At 52.9% G+C, this 26,301-nt stretch overlaps 1 protein-coding gene across 1 annotated transcript; it reads right to left on the bottom strand.

Moving 5' to 3' along the window:
• On the bottom strand, positions 1 to 26,301 carry KCNJ9 (potassium inwardly rectifying channel subfamily J member 9). The gene is made up of 4 exons (XM_054010321.1): positions 26,215 to 26,301; positions 15,647 to 16,625; positions 1,073 to 1,369; positions 1 to 710 (listed from the first exon to the last, which is right to left on the bottom strand). The coding sequence occupies exons 2-4, from the start codon at positions 16,578 to 16,580 to the stop codon at positions 652 to 654; spliced, it is 1,290 nt and encodes a 429-aa protein (XP_053866296.1). The 5' UTR covers positions 16,581 to 16,625; positions 26,215 to 26,301; the 3' UTR covers positions 1 to 651.

Genomic DNA, 26,301 nt, shown 5'->3' with positions numbered 1-26,301 from the left:
TCCATTTCAAAACCTTTTTTTATTAAAAGAAAGCAAGAGAAACAGCAAGCGTGGGAGCTTTGGGGGTGCTAGTGTGTCTGAGTGCGGAGGAGGGCAGGGCACTGGGACGCTCTGCAGGTCACCCGACATCATGCTGCCCATAGCCGGTCCTGGTCTTTGCTGTAATTCTCTCTCATTTCCTTTTTATCCATCTACGCTTTCTGTTCATGAGTTTAATCTTTGCATAAATCCCTCAACCTGCTGAGTTACCCATCACAAAGCCATGGTTGACCACAGAGCTTGTCTTCATGGGTCCTTTCTCCAGCTTATCTACCTATGTATTCCACTCCTTGACATTCTCCATCTATCTCTCCAGCTATGCAGATACACCAGTGCATAGCCCCTGTCCATCCGCCCCATGGTCCGTGCACCCAGTCCCTCGCTCCTCCATACACTTATCGAGCTGCTCCACACTCTTCTGCTTCCATAGTCATCTTTCTGCAAGGCCATTCTTCCAGCGCTTCATACCGCGCACCCGTACGCTGAGGACAGCTACTCCTCTTCTGTTGTCCCGTTCACTCATCCGTCTTGTTCTTAGGTCCATCCTTCCATCCCACCTGTTTGCTCCAAAATGACACGCCATCCCATGCGTCTATACAATTGATGTCACTGCTATAAAAACCCTCCTCCTGCTCCTTCATGGAGCGGGCCTCGTTCATTTATCTGTACAGCTATAAAATAGACATATGTTTATAAATATCTGATTTATTACCTGCATATTCACCCCTTGCACACAACTCCGCCATATCTGCAGAGTTGCTACCACTACCCATTTTACCCTGTTTTATAGACCCAAATAATGGGGTACATCTGCCATCCATTTATCTCCCCATTCACTCTTCTCTCTACCTCCTTTGCCAGATATCACTCCTTCTTCTGTCCATCCCTCCTTCCCAAACACCTGTTGCTTCATGAGTCTCCTTCCTCTCATCCTTCTACCATCCCCCAATCTTCCGTTCTGTGCCCAAACACTTTGTCCTTGGCTGGCTCTGTCTCCCCACCTCTGCACCATTCCATTACACCTTGGACTCACTCTCCGGGTTGGCCAGGCTACCGTTCCTCTCCTTATCCCCTGCTTCTTTCTCTGTCCCTTCCTCCACCTTCTCGTCCAGCCGGCTGGGAATGGACCAGTAGAGGTGGGCGTCCATGCGGGCCGTGGCCTCGGCCAGTTCCTTGGCGCTGCAGCTGGGCGTGGGCACCTCGAAGGTCTGGTGAAAGCTGTTGTAGTCCACCTCATAGAAGCCATCCTCCAAGCTCAGCACTGACATGAAGCGATGTCCCCACAGCACCTCGTCCATCAGGTAGGAGCTCCGGGCCTGGCAGGTCATCCCTAGGGAAACAAGCGCAGCACTGATAAGGCAATAAGGCCCAGGTGGGAGGGCACTTGACTAGGATACAGAAAACCAGGTTTCTATTCCCAGCTCTGAGCTGCTGGACAACCTTGGGCAAGGCACTTCTCCTCTCTGTGCCTCAATTTCCCCTACTAACCGGTGTCCATTTAGACTGGAAGGGTGTCTACACTGCAACTAGACACCCATGACTGGCCCATGCCAGATGACTCTGGCTGCATGGCATTCAGGCTCAGGGACAATGTGAACATCTACACTGCAATGAATCAGTCCCACAGCCTGAGCCCGAGGCAGCTGGCAGGGGCCAGCCGCAGGTGTTTCATTGCAGTGTAGACATAGCCTAAGAGCCAGATTTACACAGGTATTTAGGTCCCTAAAGATGCAGTTAGGTACCTCAATCCCTTTGAAACTCTCGCCCTAAGTTCTTCAGGGCAGGGATCATCTCTCATTGTGTGTCTGGGCAGCCCCTGGCACAATGGGGCTCTGACCTCAGCTGGGGCAGGCACTATCTCACACCCCCGTCTGTGCAGCACTCCCACAACAGGGGCCTGATCTCAGTTGAGGCCTCCACATGTTACCAGAAGATTAATAATCGTCATTGGAGCCAGCCTTGTTGCTGGGTAGACAAGGGATGGGGAAGACGGCAGTGTGCTCACCTCGCCCAGGGCGCTGAGCCTGGTGACTGGCCAAACCCTGGGGGAAGGAGGAAGGCTCACTAAGTCGATCAAAGAGGTGATGAGAATCAGTCCCTGCATCACCTCACTGCACTCAAGCACCTTCAGGCCTGCAATGACTCATCAAGGCACGTGGGTTCCTCCACATTATGGAGCCCGCTAGTGTGGAATAAACTGGACTTATGAATTCAGGGAAATCCACCCTGGGGCTGTGTTACCTGCAGGTTGCATAGTGTTACGCATGTACCCACTTCAAATCCACCTTCCTCTTCCCTTTACATGCTTTGTCTGTATTTCCCCTTGTAAATAAAGTGTGCCTTGATTGTTGGCTCATCTATTATGGAGGTGTCAGAAGAATATATGTCCGCGGTGTCAGGCTAATCATAGGAGTAAATACTGGGTCAGGGATAGTTGAACCACATTGGGAGGTGAGGTTGGGTTCCTAACTTCTTTAAACAGTCAGGGAGAGGCACCACTAGTTAGCAGCAAAGAGCCCAGGGCATTGAAACCCAAAGCAGAGTGACACCGGGTAAGGTCTCCTGTTGATCATTAGCTGCCCTTAGGGCTACAGCGATCCATAAACCCGCTACAATTCTAATGGCTAGTGACAGAAAGCAAAGCCGAGGACATTCTAATAATTATTCAGTGCATTGCAGAAGAAGGGTCTAAAGTGAAGCTTCTCCACGAACCCAGCACATGGGCACAAAGGTCTGGGTCTCCATCTGCCTGCAATTGGTGGTAGACAGACAGGTTCCTACAGCTGCCTGCTCCTTTATTGAGTCTACTAAGCTTTTAACCACAGTGACATCATGTGGCAGTGAGTTCCACAGGCTAATTGTGCATTGCAAAGGAAAACATCACCAGTTTCAGTTCTGTTCCCTTGGAGTTGCACTGAGTGCTGCATCTAAGGAATGTTCCTTCGGGTGCTGTCTTTGCCATAGGGGGCCAGCAGAGGTCAGGGCAGCCTCGGAGAATACATGCTGGCTGCTGGGCCAAGAGACAAGGAAGTGACAATCCTGGGGTGAACAAGGGCCAGGAGGTGGGAAGTGCCACCATTGCTGTTTACAACTGGCTTAGTTAGCACATGTTGATTGGCAATCAGTGAACTCTGGCTTTGTCTTCACTGCAGTAAAAGGAGAGTTTTTCCATTGCTGTAGCTCTCTTGCTGGGAAATCAGGCTGGAGTCAAGACACTGGAGTTTTTGCCATAGTTGAAGGAGGTCACACCTGGCTGGGGGAGCCTATAATGTCAACCCTACCTAGCTATATTGCAGTAAAAGCTACAGAACCTTGTCTCCACTAGGGTTTCACAGTGAGAGCTAATTACATATGTCAGTAGGTTAGTTATCTCGCTGAAAGAACACGCCAGTTTTGGCAGTGAAGACGTAGCCTCATTCACACATGGAGTCGATCTGGAATAGTTAATCCATTTTAAATTCACACTCGACCTTATTCTGGGTTAATTTTCATGGGCATGGAATCAGAGGGCCCATGTTCCTTGAAGGAGTTATTGTTGAAGGGACACCAGGGGAACAGGGCGCTGGTAGAGTCTGGCTGAAAGCAACTCAGCCAAATGGATACAGCAGTACACAGGATTTAATACTTTTCCACGTGTTCACATGCGCCTGCATCCAGCTTCACTCATTGCTAATGAAACACAGATAAACTCTCAGGCCTGGGTTACCCAGTTTTTGTCTTGGTATAAAAATGTTGGTTGGGGGGGGGGTGATTCTTTTACCCCGATAGTTAGGCTGTGGCTACACTAGGAGTGCTGTACTGGTATAGGAACACCAGTATACTACACCCACAACATGCGTCTGGTGTGGAGGTAACTGTATCCCGAAGAACAAGCTACAGCACTAAAAGTTCAGTTTTGCTGGTCTAGCAGCAGCTACGCTACGGACTTCTGCCAACACAGCTTTGCCGGTTAGGAATCCAGTGCTGGCAGAAGTCTGTAGTGTGAAGTCTGTATGATTGCTCAGAGCTTCAGTATGAAACTGGAGAAAAGCCTGTTGAGAGTTTTTGGGTTGAGTTTAGAGGCGAGAGTAACAAGGGTGATGTCGTGGTGGACGTCCGCTATAGACCACCAGACCAGGGGGATGAGGTAGACGAGGCTTTCTTCAGACAACTAACAGAAGTTTACAGATCACAGGCCCTGGTTCTCATGGGGGACTTCAATCACCCTGACGTCTGCTGGGAGAGCAATACAGCGGTGCACAGACAATCCAGGAAGTTTTTGGAGAGTGTTGGGGACAACTTCCTGGTGCAAGTGCTGGAGGAATCAACTAGGGGCTGTGCTCCTCTTGACCTGCTGCTCACAAACAGGGAAGAATTGGTAGGGGAAGTAGAAGTGGGTGGCAACCTGGGCGGCAGTGACCATGAGATGGTCGAGTTCAGGATCCTGACAAAAGGAGGAAAGGAGAGCAGCAGAATATGGACCCTGGGTTTCAGAAAAGCAGACTTTGACTCCCTCAGGGAACTGATGGGCAGGATCCCCTGGGAGAATAATATGCTGGGGAAAGGAGTCCAGGAGAGCTGGCTGTATTTTAAAGAAGCCTTATTGAGGTTGCAGGAACAAACCATCCTGATGTGCAGAAAGAATAGTAAATATGGCAAGCGACCAGCTTGGCTTAACAGAGAAATCTTCAGTGAGCTTAAACACAAAAAGGAAGCTTACAAAAAGTGGAAACTTGGACAGATGATTAGGGAGGAGTATAAAACATTGCTCGAGCATGCAGGGGTGTAATCAGGAAGGCCAAAGCACAATTGGAGTTGCCGCTAGCAAGGGATGTGAAGGGTAACAAGAAGGGTTTCTACAGGTATGTTAGCAACAAGAAGAAGGTCAGGGAAAGTGTGGGACCCTTACTGAATGGGGGAGGCAACCTAGTGACAGGTGATGTGGAAAAAGCTGAAGTACTCAATGCTTTTTTTTGCCTCGGTCTTCACAGACAAGGCCAGCTCCGAGACTGCTGGGCAGCACAGTATGGGGAGAGGTGAGCAGCCCTCAGTGGTGAAAGAACAAGTTAAGGACTATTTAGAAAAGCTGGACATGCACAAGTCCATGGGTCCAAATCTAATGCATCCGAGGGTGCCGAGGGAGTTGGCTGATGTGATTGCAGAGCCATTGGCCATTATTTTTGAAAGCTCGTGGTGATCGGGAGAGGGCCCCGAACAATTGGAAAAAGGCAAATATAGTGCTCATCTTTTAAAAAGGGAAGAAGGAGAATCCGGGGAACTACAGACCAGTCAGCCTCACCTCAGTCCCTGAAAAAATCATGGAGCAGGTCCTCAAGGAATCCATTTTGAAGCACTTGGAGGAGAGGAAGGTGATCAGGAACAGTCAACATAGATTCACCAAGGGCAAGTCATGCCTGACGAACCCGATTGCCTTCTGTGATGAGATAACTGGCTCTGTGGATATGGGGACGTGGACGTGGTATATCTTGACTTTAGCAAAGCTTTTGATAGGGTCTCCCACAGTATTCTTGCCAGCAAGTTAAAAAAGTATGGATTGGACGAATGAACTATAAGGTGGATAGAAAGTTGGCTAGATCGTCGGGCTTAACGGGTAATGATCAACGGCTCGATGTCTAGTTGGCAGCCGGTATCAAGTGGAGTGCCCCAGGGGTCAGTCCTGGGGCCGGTTTTGTTCAATATCTTCATTAATGATCCGGATGATGGGATGGATTGCACCCTCAGCAAGTTCGTGGATGACACTAAGCTGGGGGGAGAGGTAGATAAGCTGGAGGGTAGGGATAGGGTCCAGAGTGACTTTGACAAATTGGAGGATTGGGCCAAAAGAAATTTGATAAGGTTCAGCAAGGACAAGTGCAGAGTCCTGCACTTAGGACGGAAGAATCCCAGGCACCGCTACAGGCTGGGGACCGACTGGCTAAACTGCAGTTCTGCAGAAAAGGACCTGGGGATTACAGTGGACGAGAAGCTGGATATGAGTCAACAGTGTGCCCTTGTTGCCAAGAAGGCTAACGGCATACTGGGCTGCATTAGTAGGAGCATTGCCAGCAGATCGAGGGAAGTGATTATTCCCTTCTATTTAGCACTAGTGAGGCCACATCTGGAGTATTGCGTCTAGTTTTGGGACCCCCGTTACAGAAAGGATTTGGACAAATTGGAGAGAGTCCAGCGGAGGGCAACAAAAATAATCAGGGGGCTGGGGCACATGAATTATGAGGAGAGGCTGAGGGAACTGGGTTTATTTAGTCGGCAGAAGAGAAGAGTGAGGCGGGATTTGATAACAGCCTTCAACTACCTGAAGGGGGGTTCCAAAGAGGATGGAGCTTGGCTCTTCTCAGTGGTGGCAGATGACAGAACAAGGAGAAATGGTTTCAAGTTGCAGTGGAGGAGGTCTACGTTGAATATTAGGAAACACTGTTTCACTAGGAGGATGGTGAAGCACTGGAATGGGTTACCTAGGGAGTTGGTGGAATCTCCATCCTTAGAGGTTTTTTAGGCCCGGCTTGACAAAGCCCTGGCTGGGATGATTTAGTTGGGGTTGGTCCTGCTTTGAGCAGGGGGTTGGACTAGATGACCTCCTGAGGTCTCTTCCAAAACTAATATTTTATGATTTTATGACCTGGACTTAGAGTGGTATAAAGGTGCTTTATGATCTAAAGATGAAAAGTGCTATATAAATGCTAGGTATTAATTATTTTACTGGTATAGCATTTTCACCTACTTGTGTGGGAATAGCTACACCAGGATAAGCACAGTTATATCAATATAATGTGCCCACCCTCAGGGGATTGGGCTCCTATCTGCATCTTAGGCTCCTAAATACCTTTAAAAGTCCAATCTCTAGATACAGCAATGATGTAGGTGGGATAAGAAGTAGGAGAGAATAGAATAGAACCCAAACAGCGAGGCCCTGCTGCATTTCAGCCCCACTCCGAGAGCAGGACTTAGGTTGCCTGGTTCTAGGACTCATCACAAACATCTGTGTCCTGGAACAAGCACTTGGGGAGAGTCCAGACCAGCCTGTGCAAATATGTTAATTATCTTGAGTTAATTGACAATCAATTTACTTGAGCTATAACCTCTCCTGTAGAGGGACTTGCCTCCAGGGAGAAAAACTAAGGGCTGGTCTACACTGGGGGGCGGGGGGGTCGATGTAAGATACGCAACTTCAGCTACAGGAATAGCGTCGCTGAAGTCGACGTATCTTATTTCGATTTACCTCCCGTCCTCACGCGCGAGATCGACGGCCGTGGCTCCCCCGTCGACTCTGCTACCGCCGCTCGCCCTGGTGGAGTTCCAGAATCAACGGGGAGCGTGTTCGGAGATCGCTATATCGCGTCTAGACGAGACATGATATAGCGATCCCCGATAGATCGATTACTACCCGCCGATTCGGCGGGTAGTCTGGACGTACCCCAAGGGGTGAATTTAAATGGGTATAGTTATATCAGTATAACCTTCATATGGACACTTATCTCAGTATAAGAGGGGTCTTTTTTGGTTTAGCATATGTCACTTGGGAAGGGGGTTAAAGATAAACCAAACAACAACCACTCTTGTACTGGAATACTTCGTGTCCACATGGCGAGTTACACCGGTATAACTATAGGGGTTTTTAACTGTCCAGGTACAATGATAGTGGTATGATTGATAATGTTTTCCTGTGTAGACAACCCCACAACAGGTTTGTGAGGAACCTGGGACTGGGTTTGGATTTGTAATAAAACCTTTGGGACGAGAGAAAAGATTGGTAGAATCATAGATTCTAAGCCCAGAAGGGAACTAGTTTGACCTGCTGTATAACTCAGGCTATAGAACTTCCCTGAATTAATTCCTAGTAGAACTAGAGTAAATCTATTACAAAAATATCCAGTCTTGATTTAGAAATTGCCAGTGATGGAGAATCCCCCACAGCCCTTGGAACATTGTTCCAATGGGTAATTACCCTCACTGCTAAAAATGTGCACATTATTTCCTGTCTGAATTTATCTAGCTTCCGCTTCCAGACATTACATCTTGTTATACCTTTGTCTGCTGGACTGAAGAGCCCCTTATCAAATGTTTATTCCTCATGTAGGTACTTATAGACAGTGATCAAGTCACCCCTTCACCTTCTCTTTGTTAAGATGAATAGATTGAGCTCCTACAGCCTCTGAACCCAAGGCAGCTTTTCTATCATCCTCTTGGCTCTTCTCTGAACCCTCTCCAATATATCAACATCCTTCTTGAATTGTGAGCAGCAGAGGTGATAGAATAGAAAGAGAACTAGTGAGAGAAAAGAGAAACAATTGTGAAAGACTCTGAAAGCAGAATGGGAGAGAAAGTGAAATTGATCAAAAGGAGCGAAAAATACGTGAGAGAAGAGAGTAAATGAGAGGGTGATAGTGAAAGAGGAGAACGGGGAGGGGGGCTGTTTGGAGCTGGAGGTTATGTTGCAGTGTGCACATCATGTAGTCAGCTAGTTGGCATGGCCCGGCGCTGCCATCCATTCCTCTTACACTCGCATTCACTCCAGCCATCCAGAGGGATTAGCTTTGTATTATCGCGATCAATCGAAGCATTAAGCCTCAGCCTGGATAAAAGATACATGGATCCTAATTAATGCTGAAATCCCTCGGAGAGGGAACCAGGCCCACCCTCTCAGAAGACAGAGCGCAGGCTCTGTCGGGATCCACAGAAGAGCTTGATGGGGTCCAGACAAGATGTAAGGAGGTGAAATTCCCACGGTGCTAGTGCCCTGAGATGGGGCGGAGGAGGGAGGAGGAAGGGGTATGTGGAAAGAAAAGATGATCAGCTTCCAAAATTAGGGCCAGAGAATCCGTGACACAACATGGTTTATGGGTTTCATGCCTACCCTGCTGGGGCACTGCCAGTACAATCCAATCCCGGGAACAACCCCCTGCCCACCCCCCTTACACTGGTTGCAGGGCACATAGGGAGAGGGCATCATAGCTCATCATGGAGCATCAGTGAAGCACCAGTGCCACCTCCTGGTGCAAATGTGCCATGCACCCCTTTGTTTACAGCTCGCTTCTGCAACCACGGCCCCAGCCTAGCTGGTGTTTCCAATGCACTCGTCACCATTGTATCTGGAACCTCTTCTGGTTGGCGCAGAGCATGCCCTTTGCCTGCAGACACTGCCCACTGGGAAGGATCAAAATACAGGCTGCTGGTTTGCTTTCAAAGGGCAGATCAGAGCCTGGCCAGAGAGACGGATAATTCCTGGGAATGGAATGTTCAGAAAGGATCCAGCCGCCGCGTGTCTGACTGCACTCCCCCCCTCATTTGATAACCATTAGCTATAATAACTGGAGTGCCCAGCTGGCGAATCATGTGCCCGCGTGTGAAATTCAAATCCTGTACCTATGCAATAGTCACTTCACCCGCCAGCAAAATGCAACCACCTCTGAGGCAGGGGCATCATTTCAGAAACATTCAGGGGTGGGGCCATGTTGTGTCAGCATATGGAAGATGATATGTGATTATATTGTATCTGGCAAAGTCAGGATGGGGAGTGGAAGAGATAATGGAATAGACAGACCTATGAAAAGTCGGGGGGGAACCAAGTTTGGGGGAGCAACCGCCCCCTTGCTCCATAGCAAATAATACCCTCACTCTGGGGCGGGAGCAGTTGTTTAAAGGCTGCAGAACGATGCCATTTGACAGTCATAGGCATCTGCATGGGCATACACAGCTCTTTCATCTGGCTGGAGTGCACCACAAAGACAACCCTCAGTTTCATTGTGCCCCCATGTCAGCAGGCACAGAGGCAGCATAGCCCATAGGTCGGAGCAGAGACCTGGGACTCTGAAGATCTGGGTTCTGCTCCTAGCTCTGTACTGTGTGACCTTGCACAAGCCCCTTCCCTGTTCTGTGCCTCGGTTTCCCCATCTGTAAATGCGGGGTTATGATGCAACCTGTTTTGAGCAGAAACTTCAGGAACAGTTTTGTAGGATCATTAGGATGATGATGTAATGTCACTGTAACATCCAATACTGGCCCCCTGGTCCGCTAGGTGCTATACGTCCACCTACCAAGAGGCAGTCCCTGCCCTGAAGACATTGCAAATAGACAAGATAGACACCGGACAGGAGGGGACTGCGAGGCACAGGCGTCACACGGCAGGTGTGTGGCATAGCTCGGGTCTCCTGATTCCCAGGGCAAGGCAGTGGCCTACCCACTCGCCCACACTGCTTCTCTCACAGCCCACCGCCTTTGTTCCATAAGAGGCCTGCTGCAGCTGTGGCCTTGCCAGAAGGATCACAGGGCTGGAGAAGACGGGGGGGCTGATCCCCAAGTCAATCCTCCCACGGGGGAAGCACGTAGCTCTCCCCCAGGGGGTGCATCTGCTATTGACCTGCTCCTACACTCGCTCAGAGCCAGCCAACAGGCAGAATTCGCCACTGGTGACATGGCCCTGGGTTGCCGTGGTGACGAACATTGCACTTAAAGGAAGGGTTACATAACTCCCCATGGCGGGGAGAGGAAAAGGTTTAAAAAGAAAAGCTGCTGTTCCCATGTCCAGGAGCAAGGGACGAGGGAGAGAGAAGGAACAGGAAGGCCGTGAGCCCCGGGAAGATGGAGCCCCAGGGAGAATTTTTTCAATGAATCCCCAGGAGGCAGGATCCTGTCCTTAATCATCTCTGTGCTGCCCAGAGCATGACAGCCAGGCTGGGCTGCTGCTGAAGCCATCGCTTCGTCTCCCCTCTGAGCCGAAGTGACACCGGGAAATTTCCACAGAAAGCCTGGGATTTGACACTATTATAATGAGACCTAGTGCACCTCTCTAGCGCTTCTCCTCAGTAGCTTTCAGAGCAGGTCAGGATCCTTATCCCCCTTTCACAGCTGGGCAAACTGAGGCAGAGTGGTGACGTGAGCTGCCCAAAGTCACCCAGCGGGCCAGTGACAGAGGCCGAGAGAGTTCCCGGGGCTCCTGAGTCGCTGTCCAGTGCTCTATCCGCTAGAACACACTGCCTGCCATTTTGGTTGCTTACTGCAGTGTTTAGATGGCTAGGGCATGGTCTCTGGGTTAGAGTTTAGAGACCTGGATTCTAGTCCTGCTGACTCACTGTGTCACTTTGGGCAAATCCCTTGTCCTCACCGTGCCTCAGTTTCCACACCAGTATCCTGGTGAGACTATTACCTCACTGTGTCTGCCTTGTCTAATCAGATTGTGAGCATTTCCTTACAGGGACTGTATCCAGTGCTTAATTTGTATTGAAAGAGCCCCGGGGCTCAAGCAATTAGGTGCTTGTCTCAAGCAATTTTTTTACTTTTATAACTGACAGAGGTGCCAGGTTCTGAAATGCCAGGCTCAGAGGTGCCGGGGCTCTGAACAGCCAGGCCCAGAGGTGCCGGGGCTCTGAACGGCCAGGCCCAGAGGTGCCAGGTTCTGAACCACCAGGCCCAGAGGTGCCAGGTTCTGAACGGCCAGGCCCAGAGGTGCCAGGTTCTGAACCACCAGGCCCAGAGGTGCCAGGCTCTGAACCACCAGGCCCAGAGGTGCCGGGGCTCTGAACAGCCAGGCCCAGAGGTGCCAGGTTCTGAACCACCAGGCCCAGAGGTGCCGGGGCTCTGAACCACCAGGCCCAGAGGTGCCAGGTTCTGAACCACCAGGCCCAGAGGTGCCGGGGCTCTGAACGGCCAGGCCCAGCTGGGGTCTGTGCAATTGCTGGGGCAATGGGAGCCCTGATCTCAGTCAGGGTCTGTATAGTGCCCAGCACAATGGGGTCCTGACTTCCTTTGGTGCGTCGATTTGCCACTACAATGCAAATCACAATTCGCTACCTGCTTCATAGCAGTTCTGGGAGGGTTAACGAATGTCCAAAAAGTGCTTTGAACGTACAACCCCCTATCGAAATGCGAAGCCCAGCAGATCTCAAACTGTGTTCTGCGAAGGCCTCGTGGTCTGTGGGCAGATGGCTGGGCACAAGGTGCTGGCTGCTGTAATACTTGCTCCGGATACTAGATTGCGCCAACAGACAGCTAGAATAAAACCTGTGCCCGCTCTGTATCTCTCCCAGAACGCCCCGTCACTGAAATTCACTGAGTGCCCAGGGGCTACTGTCGCTATGGCCCTGCCAAAGGGAAGGTTGCGGCGCTCTCCGGCTATCTGCCGCTGCTTATCTGGCCCCATCATGGCAGACCCTGAGTGCCTCACAAGCCTCAATGAACGTAACCTCACATCACCCATGGGGGAGCAGCATTATTAGCCCAGCTTTAAAGGGTAGTGAGGTCTAGTGAACAGAGTCCCATCTCTGCCACTGACCTGCTGAGTGACCTTGGGCAAGTCATCTCCACTCTTGGTGCCTTGGGTTCTTTTCCCACCCTTTGCCTGTCTAGTCTCAACCGGGAACTGTTCGGGGGCAGGGACTGCCTCTCACCATGCGTCTGTGCAGCATCCGGCATGATGGTGCCGTGATCTTAGTGGGCTTCTAGGCACTACCCTACTATAAATAATAATACCCATAGTGTAACAAATGGGGAAACTGAGGTGCAGAAAGGTCAGGACTTACATTTTTGAAAGACTCATGGACTCATAGACTCTAAGGTCAAAAGGGACCATTATGATCATCTAGTCTGACCTCCCGCATGATGCGGGCCACAAAAGCTGACCCACCCACTCCTGGAAGAATTCTCCCCCTTGACTCAGCTGTTGAAGTCCCCAAATCATGGTTTAAAGACTTCAAGATGCAGAGAATCCTCCAGCAAGCGACCCCTGCCCCATGCTGCGGAGGAAGGCGAAAAACCTCCAGGGCCTCTGCCAATCTACCCTGGAGGAAAATTCCTTCCCGACCCCAAATATGGCGATCAGCTGAACCCCGAGCATGCAGGCAAGATTCTCTAGCCAGACCCTCTGGAAAAAGTTCTCTGTAGTAACTTTTAATATCCCATCATTGACCATTGTTACTAATTACCAGCGATGGCACGTTATTGACCTATTGACTAAAATCACGTTATCCCATCAAACCATCCCCTCCATAAACTTATCAAGCTTAATCTTAAAGCCAGAGAGGTCTTTCGCCCCCACTGTTTCCCTCGGAAGACTGTTCCAAAACTTCACCCCTCTGATGGTTAGAAACCTTTGTCTAATTTCAAGCCTAAACTTCCCCACGGCCAGTTTATATCCATTCGTTCTCGTGTCCACATTAGTACTGAGCTGAAATAATTCCTCTCCCTCCCTGGTATTTATCCCTCTGATATATTTAAAGAGAGCAATCATATCCCCCCTCAGCCTTCTTTTGGTTAAGGTGAACAAACCGAGCTCCTCGAATCTCCTTTCATACGACAGATTATCCATTCCTCGGATCATCCTAGTGGCCCCTCTCTGTACCCGTTCCAGTTTGATTTCATCCTTTTTAAACATGGGAGACCAGAACTGCACACAGTACTTCAAATGAGGTCTCACCAGTGCCTTGTATAACGGAACCAGCACCTCCTTATCCCTACTAGAAATACCTCGCCTAATGCATCCCAAGACCGCATTAGCTTTTTTCACGGCCACGTCACATTGCCGACTCATAGTCATCCTGCGATCAACCAGGACTCCTTGGTCCTTCTCCTCTTCCATTACTTCCAACCGATGCGTCCCCAGCTTATAATTAAAATTCTTGAAAGGGACAAGTGATCTGGAGGGGGAGGAGTCTGAATTCATGACGGGAGCTGGATTTTCAGTTTGGGGGGGCTCAGACTCAAAGCCATTAGTCACAGCTGAAAACTAAGACCCATGTGTCTTTAAGGGTCACACAGGGAGACTGTGGTAGCCCCAGAAATTGAATCCAGATCCCCTGAGCCCCTGCCCAGTGCCTTAACCACACAGCCACTGCCACACAAAGCGCCCTCTTCACTACAGAGCACGTCCTGTTTGATTAAATCGATCAGCAGCCCGTGGAATCGGTGCGTAACAACGAAGAGTACAGCGAGCACTGAAAGCAGAGCAGAAAGCCTCAGCACTCTGAGCGGCACAGATTTCATTTACATAAAGGCTCCAGGTCATTAACGGGGAATAAAAATGATGCATTCCCGCCACCAGCTTATGTCAATTGCATGATGGTTTATTGCCTGTGCTCGACACGACGCTTCAGAATAAAGGAGAATTTTTTAACCTCTTCAAAGTAATGGTGATTCATTCCCTATTGATTGAATAAAACAGGAATTACTGTTTATTTAATGATCTTCTCTTAGGGTTCCTATTTCTTCCAGCTGCCCTTTTTTTTCTTTTTTCATTTTTAATTAACTAACGGGGAACTCAAATGCATCCAATATATTATTGTTTGGATAAAGGTAGCGCCTACAGACCATAACCAAGATCAGGACCCCAGACTGAGATCGGGGCCCCATTGTACCTGGCGTGGCATAGTCCCTACCTGAGATCGGGGCCCCATTGTACCTGGCGTGGCATAGTCCCTACCTGAGAGTGAGGCCCCATTGTGCCAGGCGCTGCACAGACATACAGAGATACACAGTCCCTGCCTGAAAGCGCTCACAGTGTAAACAGTGTAAATTCCCATTTTACAGCTGGGGAACCTGATGCCCAGTGAGAGGAAGTGACCAACCCAAAAATCACAGGGAGAAAATGGCAGAGCTAGAATTGAACCCAGATCATGTAGCCCTGAGCCAGTGCCGTGTACCCATGATCTGTGTAAGCATTTTACCTCTGCCTCCATAGCTTATCAGAGGGTTTTGTACCAATGGCCTGGATCCCACTTTTAGCACTGCAGGACAGACCTCTCTCTATCTCTTGAGCTAAAGGAATAATTCCATTAGCTGTCAGGAGTAGTAGGTTGTTATCCTTTAAATGGCTCTGTTGCTGCCATTGCTATATGGATGAGATGTGACCAGGAATGAGGCAGGAGGTGAGCTCCAGGGGAGATCAGGAATGAGGCTGACAGAGATGGTAGAGCAACAACAAGCTTCTTTGGAGTTGGATTGCAAAGAGGCTACACATGGGGGGAGGAAACCAGACTGCATGGGGAGGAATGTAACAGGTTGGCACACTGCTGCTGTGGATCCAGCCAGGGAATGGCAAGTGAGCTTTCTCAACTCACTGAGGCTAGGAGGCACTGCCCACCCAGATTCAAGACAAGTAGGAGCAGGGTGTCTGGGGAGGGAGCACCTAGAGTGTGGGCTGAGCAATCCTGAGGTAGCATCCCAGGTGAGCCCAGCCTGGGGAAAAGTCTTGGGCTGGATTCCTGTTGGGAATAAAGGACACCCCCCACCCCTGTAAGTGAGGTATTCTGGGTGCAAGTGGAGCAGCCACATGGTCACCTCCCAGGTTAAATGCTGCCCAAAACCTGGTCTGGATCCAGCCTAGGCCTATGAAGAAATCACTCTGAACCTTATCCCTAAACTGGGCTGGGAAAGTGTGAACAGGCCCAAAACCTGGACTGGAGTTAGTGTGAGACTGGAAGGGACTCAGTCTAAACATGGTCCCAAAACTGAACAAGAACTAGTGAGAGTCTGGCTTAGACCCAAAACTGGACTAGATCCAGAGCAATACTGGGTCAGATTCAAGGTAAACCCTGTCCCCAAACCAGCATTAACCTAGGTTAGGCCCAAAACCCATCCTGGTCCAGTATGATCCTGGGGGACCCCAGGCACAACATCTTACCTGTGGCCTCCACCATCCCTTCCAAAATGACGACAATCTCAAACTCATCCTTTGCCAGCTGCTCCTTGGAGACCTCCCAGAAGGGGCTGTGCTCATTGATCTCGTGGCTGATGATGAGGGGCGAGACCAGGAAGAGGCGGTCGTCGCCCGTCTCGAAGCCCACGTTGATGTCTGTCTGGTTGAGGGGGATAAACTCCCCCTCGTGGGTCTGCTTGGACTTGATCAGCTTGGCCCGGATGGAGGCCTCCACAATGTGGGAGCTGCGCAAGTCCCCGACCCGGAACATGAGGCACAGGCGGTCGTCGCGCAGTGAGACCACGGCGTGGGAGGAGAAGACGAGGGTCTCAGCCCGCTTGTTGGGCTGGGAGATCTTGACGAACATGCAGCCCACCATGAAGGCGTTGACCATGGAGCCCAGGATGGCCTGAAGCAGCAGGAGGATGATGCCCTCGGGACACTTGTCTGTAATGACCCGGTGACCGTAGCCAATGGTGGTCTCCGTCTCGATGGAGAAGAGGAAGGCCGAGACGAACCCATTGAGGTTGTTGACACAGGGCGTCCAGGTGTGGTCCTCCAGGTGGTCCAGGTCGCCACGGCAATAGGCAATGAACCACCAGATGAGGCCGAAGAAGAGCCAGGTGATGGCGTAGGCCAGGGTGAAGACCAACAGGCTGAAGCGCCACTTGAGGTCCACCAGGGTGGTGAAGATGTCCGTGAGGTAGCGGTAGGTCTCCCGCACGTTGCCGTGCTGCACGTTGCACTTGCCACCCTTCTCCACGTACCGCTGGCGCCTTTTCTTCTTCTCAGCCTTCTCCCGCTCGTTCTCCCTGCGGAGCCGCGCTGAGGCCTTGGACGGGCGGGAGCAGAGCGGGGGCTTCGCCTCACTCACCGGAGTCTCGGGGATGGTGGAGAAGCCAGAGTTCTCCTTCGCCATCTTAGCACCCTGGAGACTAGCTGCCCCGGCCAAGCTCCTTAGAGTCTGAGGGAGCAAGCAGGACACTGGGGATAAACAGATGCACCCCCACCTTTCACAGTATGGACACTTAACCCTTACAGCGCCAAGGACTTACAGATCCACCTCCAGTGCTCCCTCTACCCCCCACTACGGTGTCCCAGCTCTTCGATCAACTCTTGATTATCTCCCTGGTGACCCCTTAACTCCCCAAGTCTGCCCTCAACTCCTGATTGATCCCCTAGTGCCCCCCAACTTCCCTCAATCCCAGACCCAACCCTGACAGCCCCCCAACTCCCCTCAACCCCCCAGACCCAACCCCAACTCCTGATTGCTCTCCTGGATGTTCCCCAACTCCCCTCAACCCCCCCAGACCCAACCCCAACTCCTGACTGCCCCCCAGCGACCCCCAACTCCCCTAAACCCCCCCAGACCCAACCCCAACTCCTGACTGCCCCACCAGCGACCCCCAATTCCTCTCAAACCCCCCCAGGCCTGCCCCCAACTCCTGATTGCTCCCCTGGTGCCCCCCAACTCCCCTCAACCCCAGACCTACCCCCAACCCCTGCTTGCCCCCAGTGACCCAACTCCACATAACCACCCCCAGGTCCACCCCCAATTCCTGATTGTCTCCATGGTGCCCCCAACTCCCCATAGCCCCCTAAATCCCTCCTAACTTCTGATCTTGCCTTCTATCCCCCACCCAAAATACAGCCCCTCAGAGCCCCAACCTGGCTCCCGCTCCCCTTCCATGGGCCTGGCTTCCTGCCAGCTCCCTTCCCTGAGCTTCCCCCACAATTGCCCTGTGCCACCCCTCCTGTGCTATGGGCTGCCAGCATGGCTCAGTGGTGAGGGCCCCAGGCTCTGCCACCGATTGGCTGCCTGGCCTTGGGCAAAGTCCCCGTGCCTCAGTTTCCCCCTTCCCTCTGTGCAACGGAGGGTGATAGCACTCATCCTGCTGCGCAGGGTGCTCCGGGGTGGAGGGAGGAGTGAGTAGGGCAGAGACATTAGCAGAGCTGACGCTGCACAGAGCCTTGACAGGAGGGAAGAAGCCAGTGGCAGTCCCCACCTGCCCCTCCCCAGCGCCCGTGGCTGTGCTGGCTAACGTACTGGGGAGCTCACCATGGGGTAGCCAGCACTGCAGCAGAGCTGGCATTGTTCAGCAAGCAGGGGGTGGGGTTCCAGCTTAGAATCCCCTAGCGCTGTCTGCAGAGCAGAGGCACACGTCAGTTACCCAGTTACCCCAGCTCACTTCTGAAGGGAGTGAGACTGGAGCCCTCTCTCCACAGATCAGAGACAGCAGGGCTGGGGCAAGGCTGATCTCCTCTCGGACTGGGGGAGAGCATCTCCAGGGCCCCTGGAGTCCTGCTTCCTGGAGCACCCCCCCCCCCGCAGAGCTCAGAAGAGGGGGTCATTTATCACACATCTTCTGGGATGTGGATACGGATCAAAATGCAACGCTGATGTAAAGAGGCTCCAATGCATGGGGACTGAACTGAGACCTACAAGCTCATTGCACTGAGCGCATTCAGTCATTAGAGAGCACGTAAACCACTGACTGAAGTTGTGTCCACTAGGATTGGGCCCAAAATGTAGATATTGTAAACGGGGGAGGGGATGAGCTTTAATGAGCTAGATTTTGGGGATCCAGTTTTAGTCACTTCACAGGCAAAACTCCTGTTCAGCTACAGGGATTTTAAAAACAAACAAGCAAACAAACAAACAAACCCTGCATCGGAACTGGATAAAAACGTCAGGATTTAGCTCAGCACAAACAGACACGTGAGACCCACAGCACAGCATCTCTGGGCCCTGTGCCATAGAACCAGGATGTGAAACTGACCAGAAAGAGAACCGTGAAACTGACTAGGATGCCGGGAGCTGAGTGACCTGCAGCAAATCAAGCAAACAACATCCAGAGCGAACAGTGGACACCTCATTCTTACATCGCGCTTTTCACCAGTAGTTACAAGGCACTTTACAGAAGAGGGCAGTATCGTTATCCTCATTTTACAGATGGGGAAACTGAGTCACAGTGAGGCCAAGTGGCTTGTCCAAGGTCACTGAGCAAGCCAGTGACAGAGCCAGGAATAAAGTAAATATCTCCAGAGGGTCCGTCTAGAGCTCTGTCCACTAGCCACGCTGGGTGCAAGGTGGGGGGAATTAAGACCTTTTGCGTTTTAATGACTGCAGAGGTCAGTAACACAGTGGTGATGTTTGGGTCCCTCTGAACTGCTGCTTAACAACCCCCACACTTGCTCCCTGCAACACACTGATCTCCCCATTTTCCTACACAGCATCCCTCCCCTGCGCCTTCCCCCTGCTGCCTGTAGCACAATGGCCCCTATCAGCAGGGACTCAGAGGGGAGGGTGCCTCCTACTGTATCACCAGCCCCAATTCCTGCAGTTCCTGAGTTTTGCCAGCCGTCTCCCCTCCACACAGTGACAAGGCTGCTTAGCTGGAGAGCTAACAAGGCCACAGCTGGAGGGATCTTTCCGGGGTCCCGTGAGCCTCACTGAAACTCTTCATATGCCTGGGTGGAGGAAGCTGAAGGCTCGGGGGGGGGGGGGGGGGGCAAGCCCGAGTAGCTGGGCTACATGGGGGAGGGGGTTATCAGCTGCGCATCCAGGTCCAGAGCCCTCCCATCCCTCCCCCCCCCCAAATGACAGCTCAGGCACCCTCCCTGTCTCTCCTCACCTGGCTGAGTGCCTCATCGAGCTGCGGCAGGACTCCCTTCAGCCCCAGGGAGCTGGGAGCAGCGGCGGGAGGGGGTGGGGAGAAGGGAGGATGACAACCTCTCTGCAGGGAGGGAGGCCTGGAGATCTCAGCCCTGTGACAAGGATCCAGGCAACGAGATTGCCAGATTGCCAGCACCACTAGGCTGCATGGTTGGAGTGAGCCATGGTCACAACCAGCCAGGGGCTACTAGCTGGCTGTGAGTCTGTCTTTCCAGCCCCTCTCTGCTCAGCGGTGCTCCTCGCTGGCCATCCTCCAGAGAGGGGGCTCCCCTCAGGAGAGGTGCATGCTGAGCAGATGCACCCCCACTTCCCTCCCTGCTAACATCTCCCACCCGACTGCAGCCAATTCAGCCTTGCCTGGACCCAGAGCTCACACCTGGAGCCACCTTGCAAGCCTGGCTCAGCACCCCCATCTGCACTGTAACAAACAACAGGAGCTAGGGTTAGAACCCTGGTTCCTCATCTCCAAAAGCCCAGGCCTCTACTGCTTGAGCTAATGGAGGGCTCCCTGAGGCAGCAGTAGTAGAGTCTTTATCCTCTTGGGGCAGCGATGAGGGAAGCTGCTGCCTCACGGATGGCAACAGGGCTCCAGGCTGCAGCTTATTGCTCTGTGAGGAGGCAGCTACTCGGATGGACTCAGAGCCAGCTACAGCTTTGGCCCAGATCCCAACTCCTTTCTATTTTCAGTCAATTCTCACTTGGCCTTGATGCCCCCTGGCCTCACCCTGGAGAAGTTGCCCCATCTCAGCAGGAACCTTGTGCCATTTCCAACCCCCTTTCCAGGCCAAAGTGCTTCGGAGACAGACGCGAACCCAACCTTCGAACTGCCTGGGGTTCAGTCACCACTACCGGGAAAAATCTCCCCTCCCTCTCTGAGCTGCAGGGAGCTGCAAGATCCCACCATGCAGAGAGGCAGGGCAGGGGGTGGGACACCTGTCTAGTCGCCAAGTACCCTGCTGGGGGAGAGCTGCCACGGTGCAGGCTACAAAAACTACTAGAGCTGGGGGACTGGCTCCTCCGCTCCCATGCAGGGCTCCATGGAACACCCTACCAGCCACCCTCCAGGTCCCCACCCTCTGGTGCAACGCAGTGATCCAGCCGCACCTCCCAGTCTCTTCAGATGACAGTGAAGTACAGACCCATAAGCCTCGCTGGAGGGCCAGAAGCCCCTCTGCCCCCTGACATCTAGCATTCGAGACATGGCTCCCCCAGGTCCGGTCTGGGACCGTGCCCCAGTGCGCTGGGCACAGCGTGGGTGAGTTAGTGATGGGGAAGCCGTCAAGAAGCAAATGTCAATCAAATCCTCCAGACTCAAGCACCGGGAAATCTTTATACACTCGTGACAACAAAGGACTCGTATTGCTGGCTAGAGCTGGGGAATACTGTGGGTGCCTCATGGTTCTGACCCCCAGCACCCCGGCTATACCTGTCCTGACCCCCCCACTCCTGCTCTGCTCATGCTCCTAAATCCAGGTTTGCAGAACCCCTGCTGTTCCAGTCTTGGGTTCCCACCAACAGCTCTGCTGGTGCCCCTCAATCAATCTTAGCCCTAAGCTCCACCTACACAGAGCTCTGCCGGTTCCCCTCAATCCTGAGCCCTGACCCCCTCGCTACGCCTGGCCTGGGCTCTCCATCCTGACCTCTGCCTGATTCCCAGCAGCACCCCCTGCTGGGAGGGGAAAGGGGATGACCACAGGTTCCCCGGTGCGCTCGGCCGTGCAGTGAACTCAGCTCCGGGACATAGCCTCTAACGTTCATTCCGTGCTTTTCATAACCAGAAGAGTCCAGCTGAGACGGCTGGGGAAGCTTGGCCCGGGGCCTTGGTAATAAATATTGACTTTGCCTCTGAAGATAACGGGGCTGTTTGTGCTTCTTATGCTACAAAAGCACCCAGGCGCCGTGCCGCTGCCTCAGCATTTGTCCCCCCGCCCATTACTTAGCACCCTCGCTTAGTCCTTGGGCTGCTTCTGCCACCGGGCATTGATTACATGCAACCAATTCCAGTGCCAAAAAACACACTGGGCTGGTACTGGCCCAGCCTAAATAACACCGGGTAACATTTGTAAAGCAGCTCCCATCCTGACAAAGCCGGCAGAACTTTGCAAAGTGCAGCCTCCATTAGACACCCCCCCCCCCGAGAGCTGGTTTAGACACTGGGTATCCGCTAGAACAATTTGCCCAACAGTGACATGCAGCCACCTTTGGGGAGTGCCGCGGAAGCTGCAGAACAGCGCCCAGCCATGCTGCCTGCAAGCTGGATATCCGGCAGGGAAAAGTTGAGGGGTAACTTCTCCAGTTGAAACGGGTGTGGTGGGGCAGGAAAGAAAAGTCTGAGCAGGAAACTCATCTGCAAATCCCTGGGGCAACGGGATCTTTTAGGGGGTGGCCCTGTGAGGTGCTGTCAGTGTATGTGTGTGTGTGTACCCTAGCGGTAGCAAGTTCTACTGCATTTAGCACAGGGTTGCATATTTTACCAGTGGGAAAACGGAGGCACAGAGTGGTAGTGGGTGGTAGCACATGAGACCTGACTGAGGTGCTGGGACCTGCAATTCCCACAGGTCTGCACCCCATAGTGTCAGGGTCTGTGTCCCAGTATAGTCATGGCCCTTCATCCAATAGATGGCGCCTCCAGCAGTGAGGCAGCCCAGAGCACTGCGCTGGGTCCTGCTCCTGGCTTGGACACTCACCGGCTCTTGGCCTGGGGCAAGTATGTCAGGGCCAGAGTCAGGTCTCATGTGCTACCAGCCACTACCATTCTGTGCCTCAGTTTTCCCACTGGTAAAATATGCAACCCTGTGCTAAATGCAGTAGAACTTGCTACCGCTGGGGTATACACACACACACATACACTGACATACAACACACACACAATCACAGACACACCATACATACCACACAAAACCAAAACACACACATGAGCAAATATGAGCAAAACATACACAATCAAAAATATACAGACACATACAAAGATAGACAAAATGCACACACAATAAACACACACACAGCACTCAGGCATGCACATACTCAAACAAAAGCACAAACGCACACAAGATATGTATATACACACCCAAAACATACACACGCACACACAAACATACCCAAACACGCACACCCTTACTTGTGAGCATGAATTTTTGAGCACAAACATGCTGTCACAATTTTCACAGGGTTCCATGAGCATCCCCAAATCTCACAAAATAAAGAACTCAATCAATTTGAGCCTCATGAAATGTGCTGGTGACTGATCTCACACCCATCCCCATGACTCATGCCCCACAGCCCAGCTCTAGCCCCATGACGGGGCTTTCCCAAGGTATGTCTGAGGTTTGCTGTGTTGTATCAATATTATTCAACCCCATGTGTCTTTTTCTGGGGGTTGGCGGCTGGGAAGCAGCGTCTGCCAGAGACGCAGCTGGCGATTTTACCCACGGTGGGCTCTGAACCAATGACGAGAGGGATGATAAGATCTTACAGTACATTCGAGTAGCAAAACCCTTCTCTGTACTCTACACAGAGGCAGTGCAGGACCCAGCCCCATGGGAGGGGGATGAGACAGCTGCCAGTGCACCAGGGAAATTGACAATTTGGGCACAGAGAAAGACATAAACCCTCAAGTAAGGACCCTCTTTATACGTCCTTGGGGAGATTAGAACCAGGACCTTTAGCTGTAATGGGGAGGGGGGGATTTCAAAAGCACACAGCACTGGCTTCATGCTGCTCTCTCGGCAGTAAGTGGGAGTTTTACTATTAATTTAATGGAGCAGAGCTGGGCCACCGCTGGGCACTTCTGAAAATGCCACCCAGCTTCATTGCCCCTTATTGCTTGAGCTAAAGGAGCTAGTAGCAGTCATAGGCTAGCTACTGGGGAGATGCAAAGCAACCACCTGGTGAATTTCACTAGCTCCAGATCAGTGCCCCGGTAATCAGAACGCCTGGGTTCTATTCCTGATTCTGTCATTGACTCCCCCTGTGACGTCTTCCCCTCTCTGGTGTTTTAGTGCCACCGCCCCTCCTGGGATGATGTAGCAGCCCACGATTTGAGAGTGACAGGCGGGGAGCACTCAGGGTTAGGACTGTGAAGCATGTGCTGGGATTATTAATAATAAGACTGAGCAGCAGACGATAGTGCGGGTGCTGATGGCCTACTGGAAACAGCCTTTAGTAGCGTGCCTGGGATTAGCCAGTTGATCTAGCTAGGAAAGGAGGCAGGATGAGCCAACCTTAGCAGGGGGATTCTGAGCTACAAATCCAGGCCCCAATCCTGAGGTGTCCCCCTCAGACCTGACTGCCAGAGCATAGCCTGCTGCTAGCCTACAAAGCCATCCCGCCCTTTGACCTCAGGGAGTTGGGGGACTTTTTCTGCCCAGTACAGGCTGAGTTGGCTTAGAAGGGACAAAGTCTCCTGGGTAATTAAAGGACAATGGCAGAGGTGCCCACTGGGGAGTCAAAGTGCGACAATTTGTTATGAAGGAAAGTTCAGCACGGAGGGGAGATCGTCCGAGGTGCTCGGCATGCCGAGTGCTGGGGGCTCCTTGTGGGAGCTGAGCCTTGGAAAGCCTGACCCCATGGGGCTACCCCACAGACTCTCTGTGGATTTCAAGGAGCTTTGGACCAGGACCTACAGTTCAGGGAGTCATTCTTCCTAATTACCCATTAGGAAGCAGCCATGTGGGCACAGGGAACTGCCTGAGAAATTTCTGAACCATATAATACTTTGGTCTTTACATCTGTTGCCCTCAGGGCACTTAGTAAAGAAGGATAGGCTTGTGGTTAAGGGTACAGTTCCCAGCTCTGATATGGACTCCCTGTGTGACTTTGGGAGAGTCACATGATTGCTCGGTGCCTCAGTTTCCCATGTGTTAAATGGGGCCCCTTCCTTTCACTATGCCTTTGTCTCTTTCAGCTACAAGCCCTTTGGGGGAGGAACCACATCTCACTCTGTGCAGTGCCTGGCATGATGCAGCTCTGATCTCAGTTAGGGACTCTAGGCATTGCAGTGCTATGAAAAAACGTGCCGTTGTCCCCATTTCACAGCTGGGAAAAACTGAGGCAGAGAGAAGTCACTTGCCCAAGAGCAGCGGGGAATAGAACCCCACGCCAGTGCCTCCCCACGGCTGCCTCTGTGCTCTATTGTTTGAGAAAAGAATCTGGGGTGCTTTAGGGACTGACGACGTAACTACCTGGGCAGTGACAACAATAGACCTCGCTTCACTGTGCTGTGGGAGGCTCCTGCCATCCTAGGCACTTTAGCAGGGTGGGATCTATGCTCCCAGGGCTGGATCCTCCCATGTGGGCTGGTCATTTAACCCCTCCGTGGCTGGTAGAATCTGACCACTCTCCAGCCATCTTAACCAGCTCAGGAGACTGCCCAGGGTAAGGGTGGCGCAGAACGGCTATCGGGGCTCCTCTGCCACTCCCCCTCTCTGCTGTTGGCATAGCAACAGTAACGGGGCATGACTGGGATGCTGCTGATCTCAGCTGTGTGCAGCCAGCATAGATTAGAGCAGCTCCCAGGCTGCTCTAAATCACTGGAGCGAGGGACCAGCTGTGCCAGGATCAGGGGAGGGCAGAGAGGAGCTTTACCCCATCCCTGCCCACACCCAACCTGCAGCCTGGGCACTTCCCTCTTCAGCTTGGGCCCAGGAGCTCTACGCTATCTATCCTGGGCCTGTGAGGGGCAGAGAGCCCCCACCCCCACTGCCTGTCCAGGGAGCACTCAGCAAAGGCCACGCATCTCACCCTCAGGCTCCCAATCTTAGGTACATAGCTGGCCCTGTTACCCTAGTATCTGGGCATCTCACAAACTCTAATGTATTTAGCCTCACACACACACACACACACACACACCCCGTCCCAGCAGGACATGGCGATCATCCCCATTGCACAGCTGGGAAACTGAGGCACATCCCCAAGGCCACGCAGGGAGTCTGTGGCAGAGTGGGGACCTGGACCCAGGACGCCCGCAGGCCGGGCTAGCGCCCTCACTGGTGGGCCCTCCCTCCCCTCGACAGGCCTGGGGCTCTCGGAAAAGCCCTGCTCAGGCTCCTGCAGGCTGATTCAACTGCAGCTTCCACCCAAAGGGACGCTGGCCACATCCAGAGTGACCCCCGCCCAATCACCACCCACCTGGGAGCGATGCAAATCCATAGTCCCGGGCTGCCCCCTCGGCTCTCCCCCCCCCCCCCGGGGTGATCTGACAGCTGTGTCCTTGGGCGCCCGCTGCCTGACTGGGGCTGTGGGGTTGGAGAGGGAGATTGTGCCTGGTGCTTCTGCCAGTCCCACTTCCTAGCCCTGAGCGCCCTCCTGGACCCTCTCCCTGAGCCTCCACGGGGGTGTGTGTGTGTGTAAATTCAGCTATACCCCCCCCCCCCAATGGCTTCCACAGTTGGGCTCCGGATCAGAGCGTCCCCAGATCTCGGGGGCGGGCAGTGCTGACCCCCTCTTGCCCCGTCACTTACCAGCACGGTGGGAACAAAACGCCACCGGGTCCGAGTTTCACACCCGCCCCCCTCCCCAGGTGTAAACGGCAGCGACCGGATCCGGAGTCCGGGTGGGCCCACTCGCTGGGTGACCCTTGAAGTCAGGGCGAGTCGGGACCCGGGGGAAAGGGGCGGGCAGCGCGTTTGAGAAATGAACCAGCCCCCCCGGCACCCCACTCCCCAGAGCCCGGTGCAAACATCCCCCCTTCCGCAGGGCTGTTCACTCCCCCCCCCCCGCAACTCAGCCCTGCCCCCCCCTCCCCCGGCCCGCCAAGTGTGAGCAGCCCCAGGGGCTAGCGGGGGCGGGATCGGGCCCCTCCTCCCCAGCCCATGCCCGCCCCCGCGGCCCCGGCCGGCGGCGCACGGAGCTGTCCGGCTCCCCGGTGCTGATCACTTACCGCGGCCGGGCGCCCGCAGCCCGCCCATGGTCCGCCGCGCAGCCAGCCGGGGAGCGCCCGGGATCCAGCCGCAGCTGCAGCCGGAGC

This window comes from Malaclemys terrapin, chromosome 21, assembly GCF_027887155.1.
Source record: "Malaclemys terrapin pileata isolate rMalTer1 chromosome 21, rMalTer1.hap1, whole genome shotgun sequence".
Lineage (NCBI taxonomy): Eukaryota > Metazoa > Chordata > Testudines > Emydidae > Malaclemys > Malaclemys terrapin.
The sequence above is the reverse complement of the archived record's forward strand: the minus strand, read 5'-3'. Positions and strand labels throughout refer to the sequence as shown.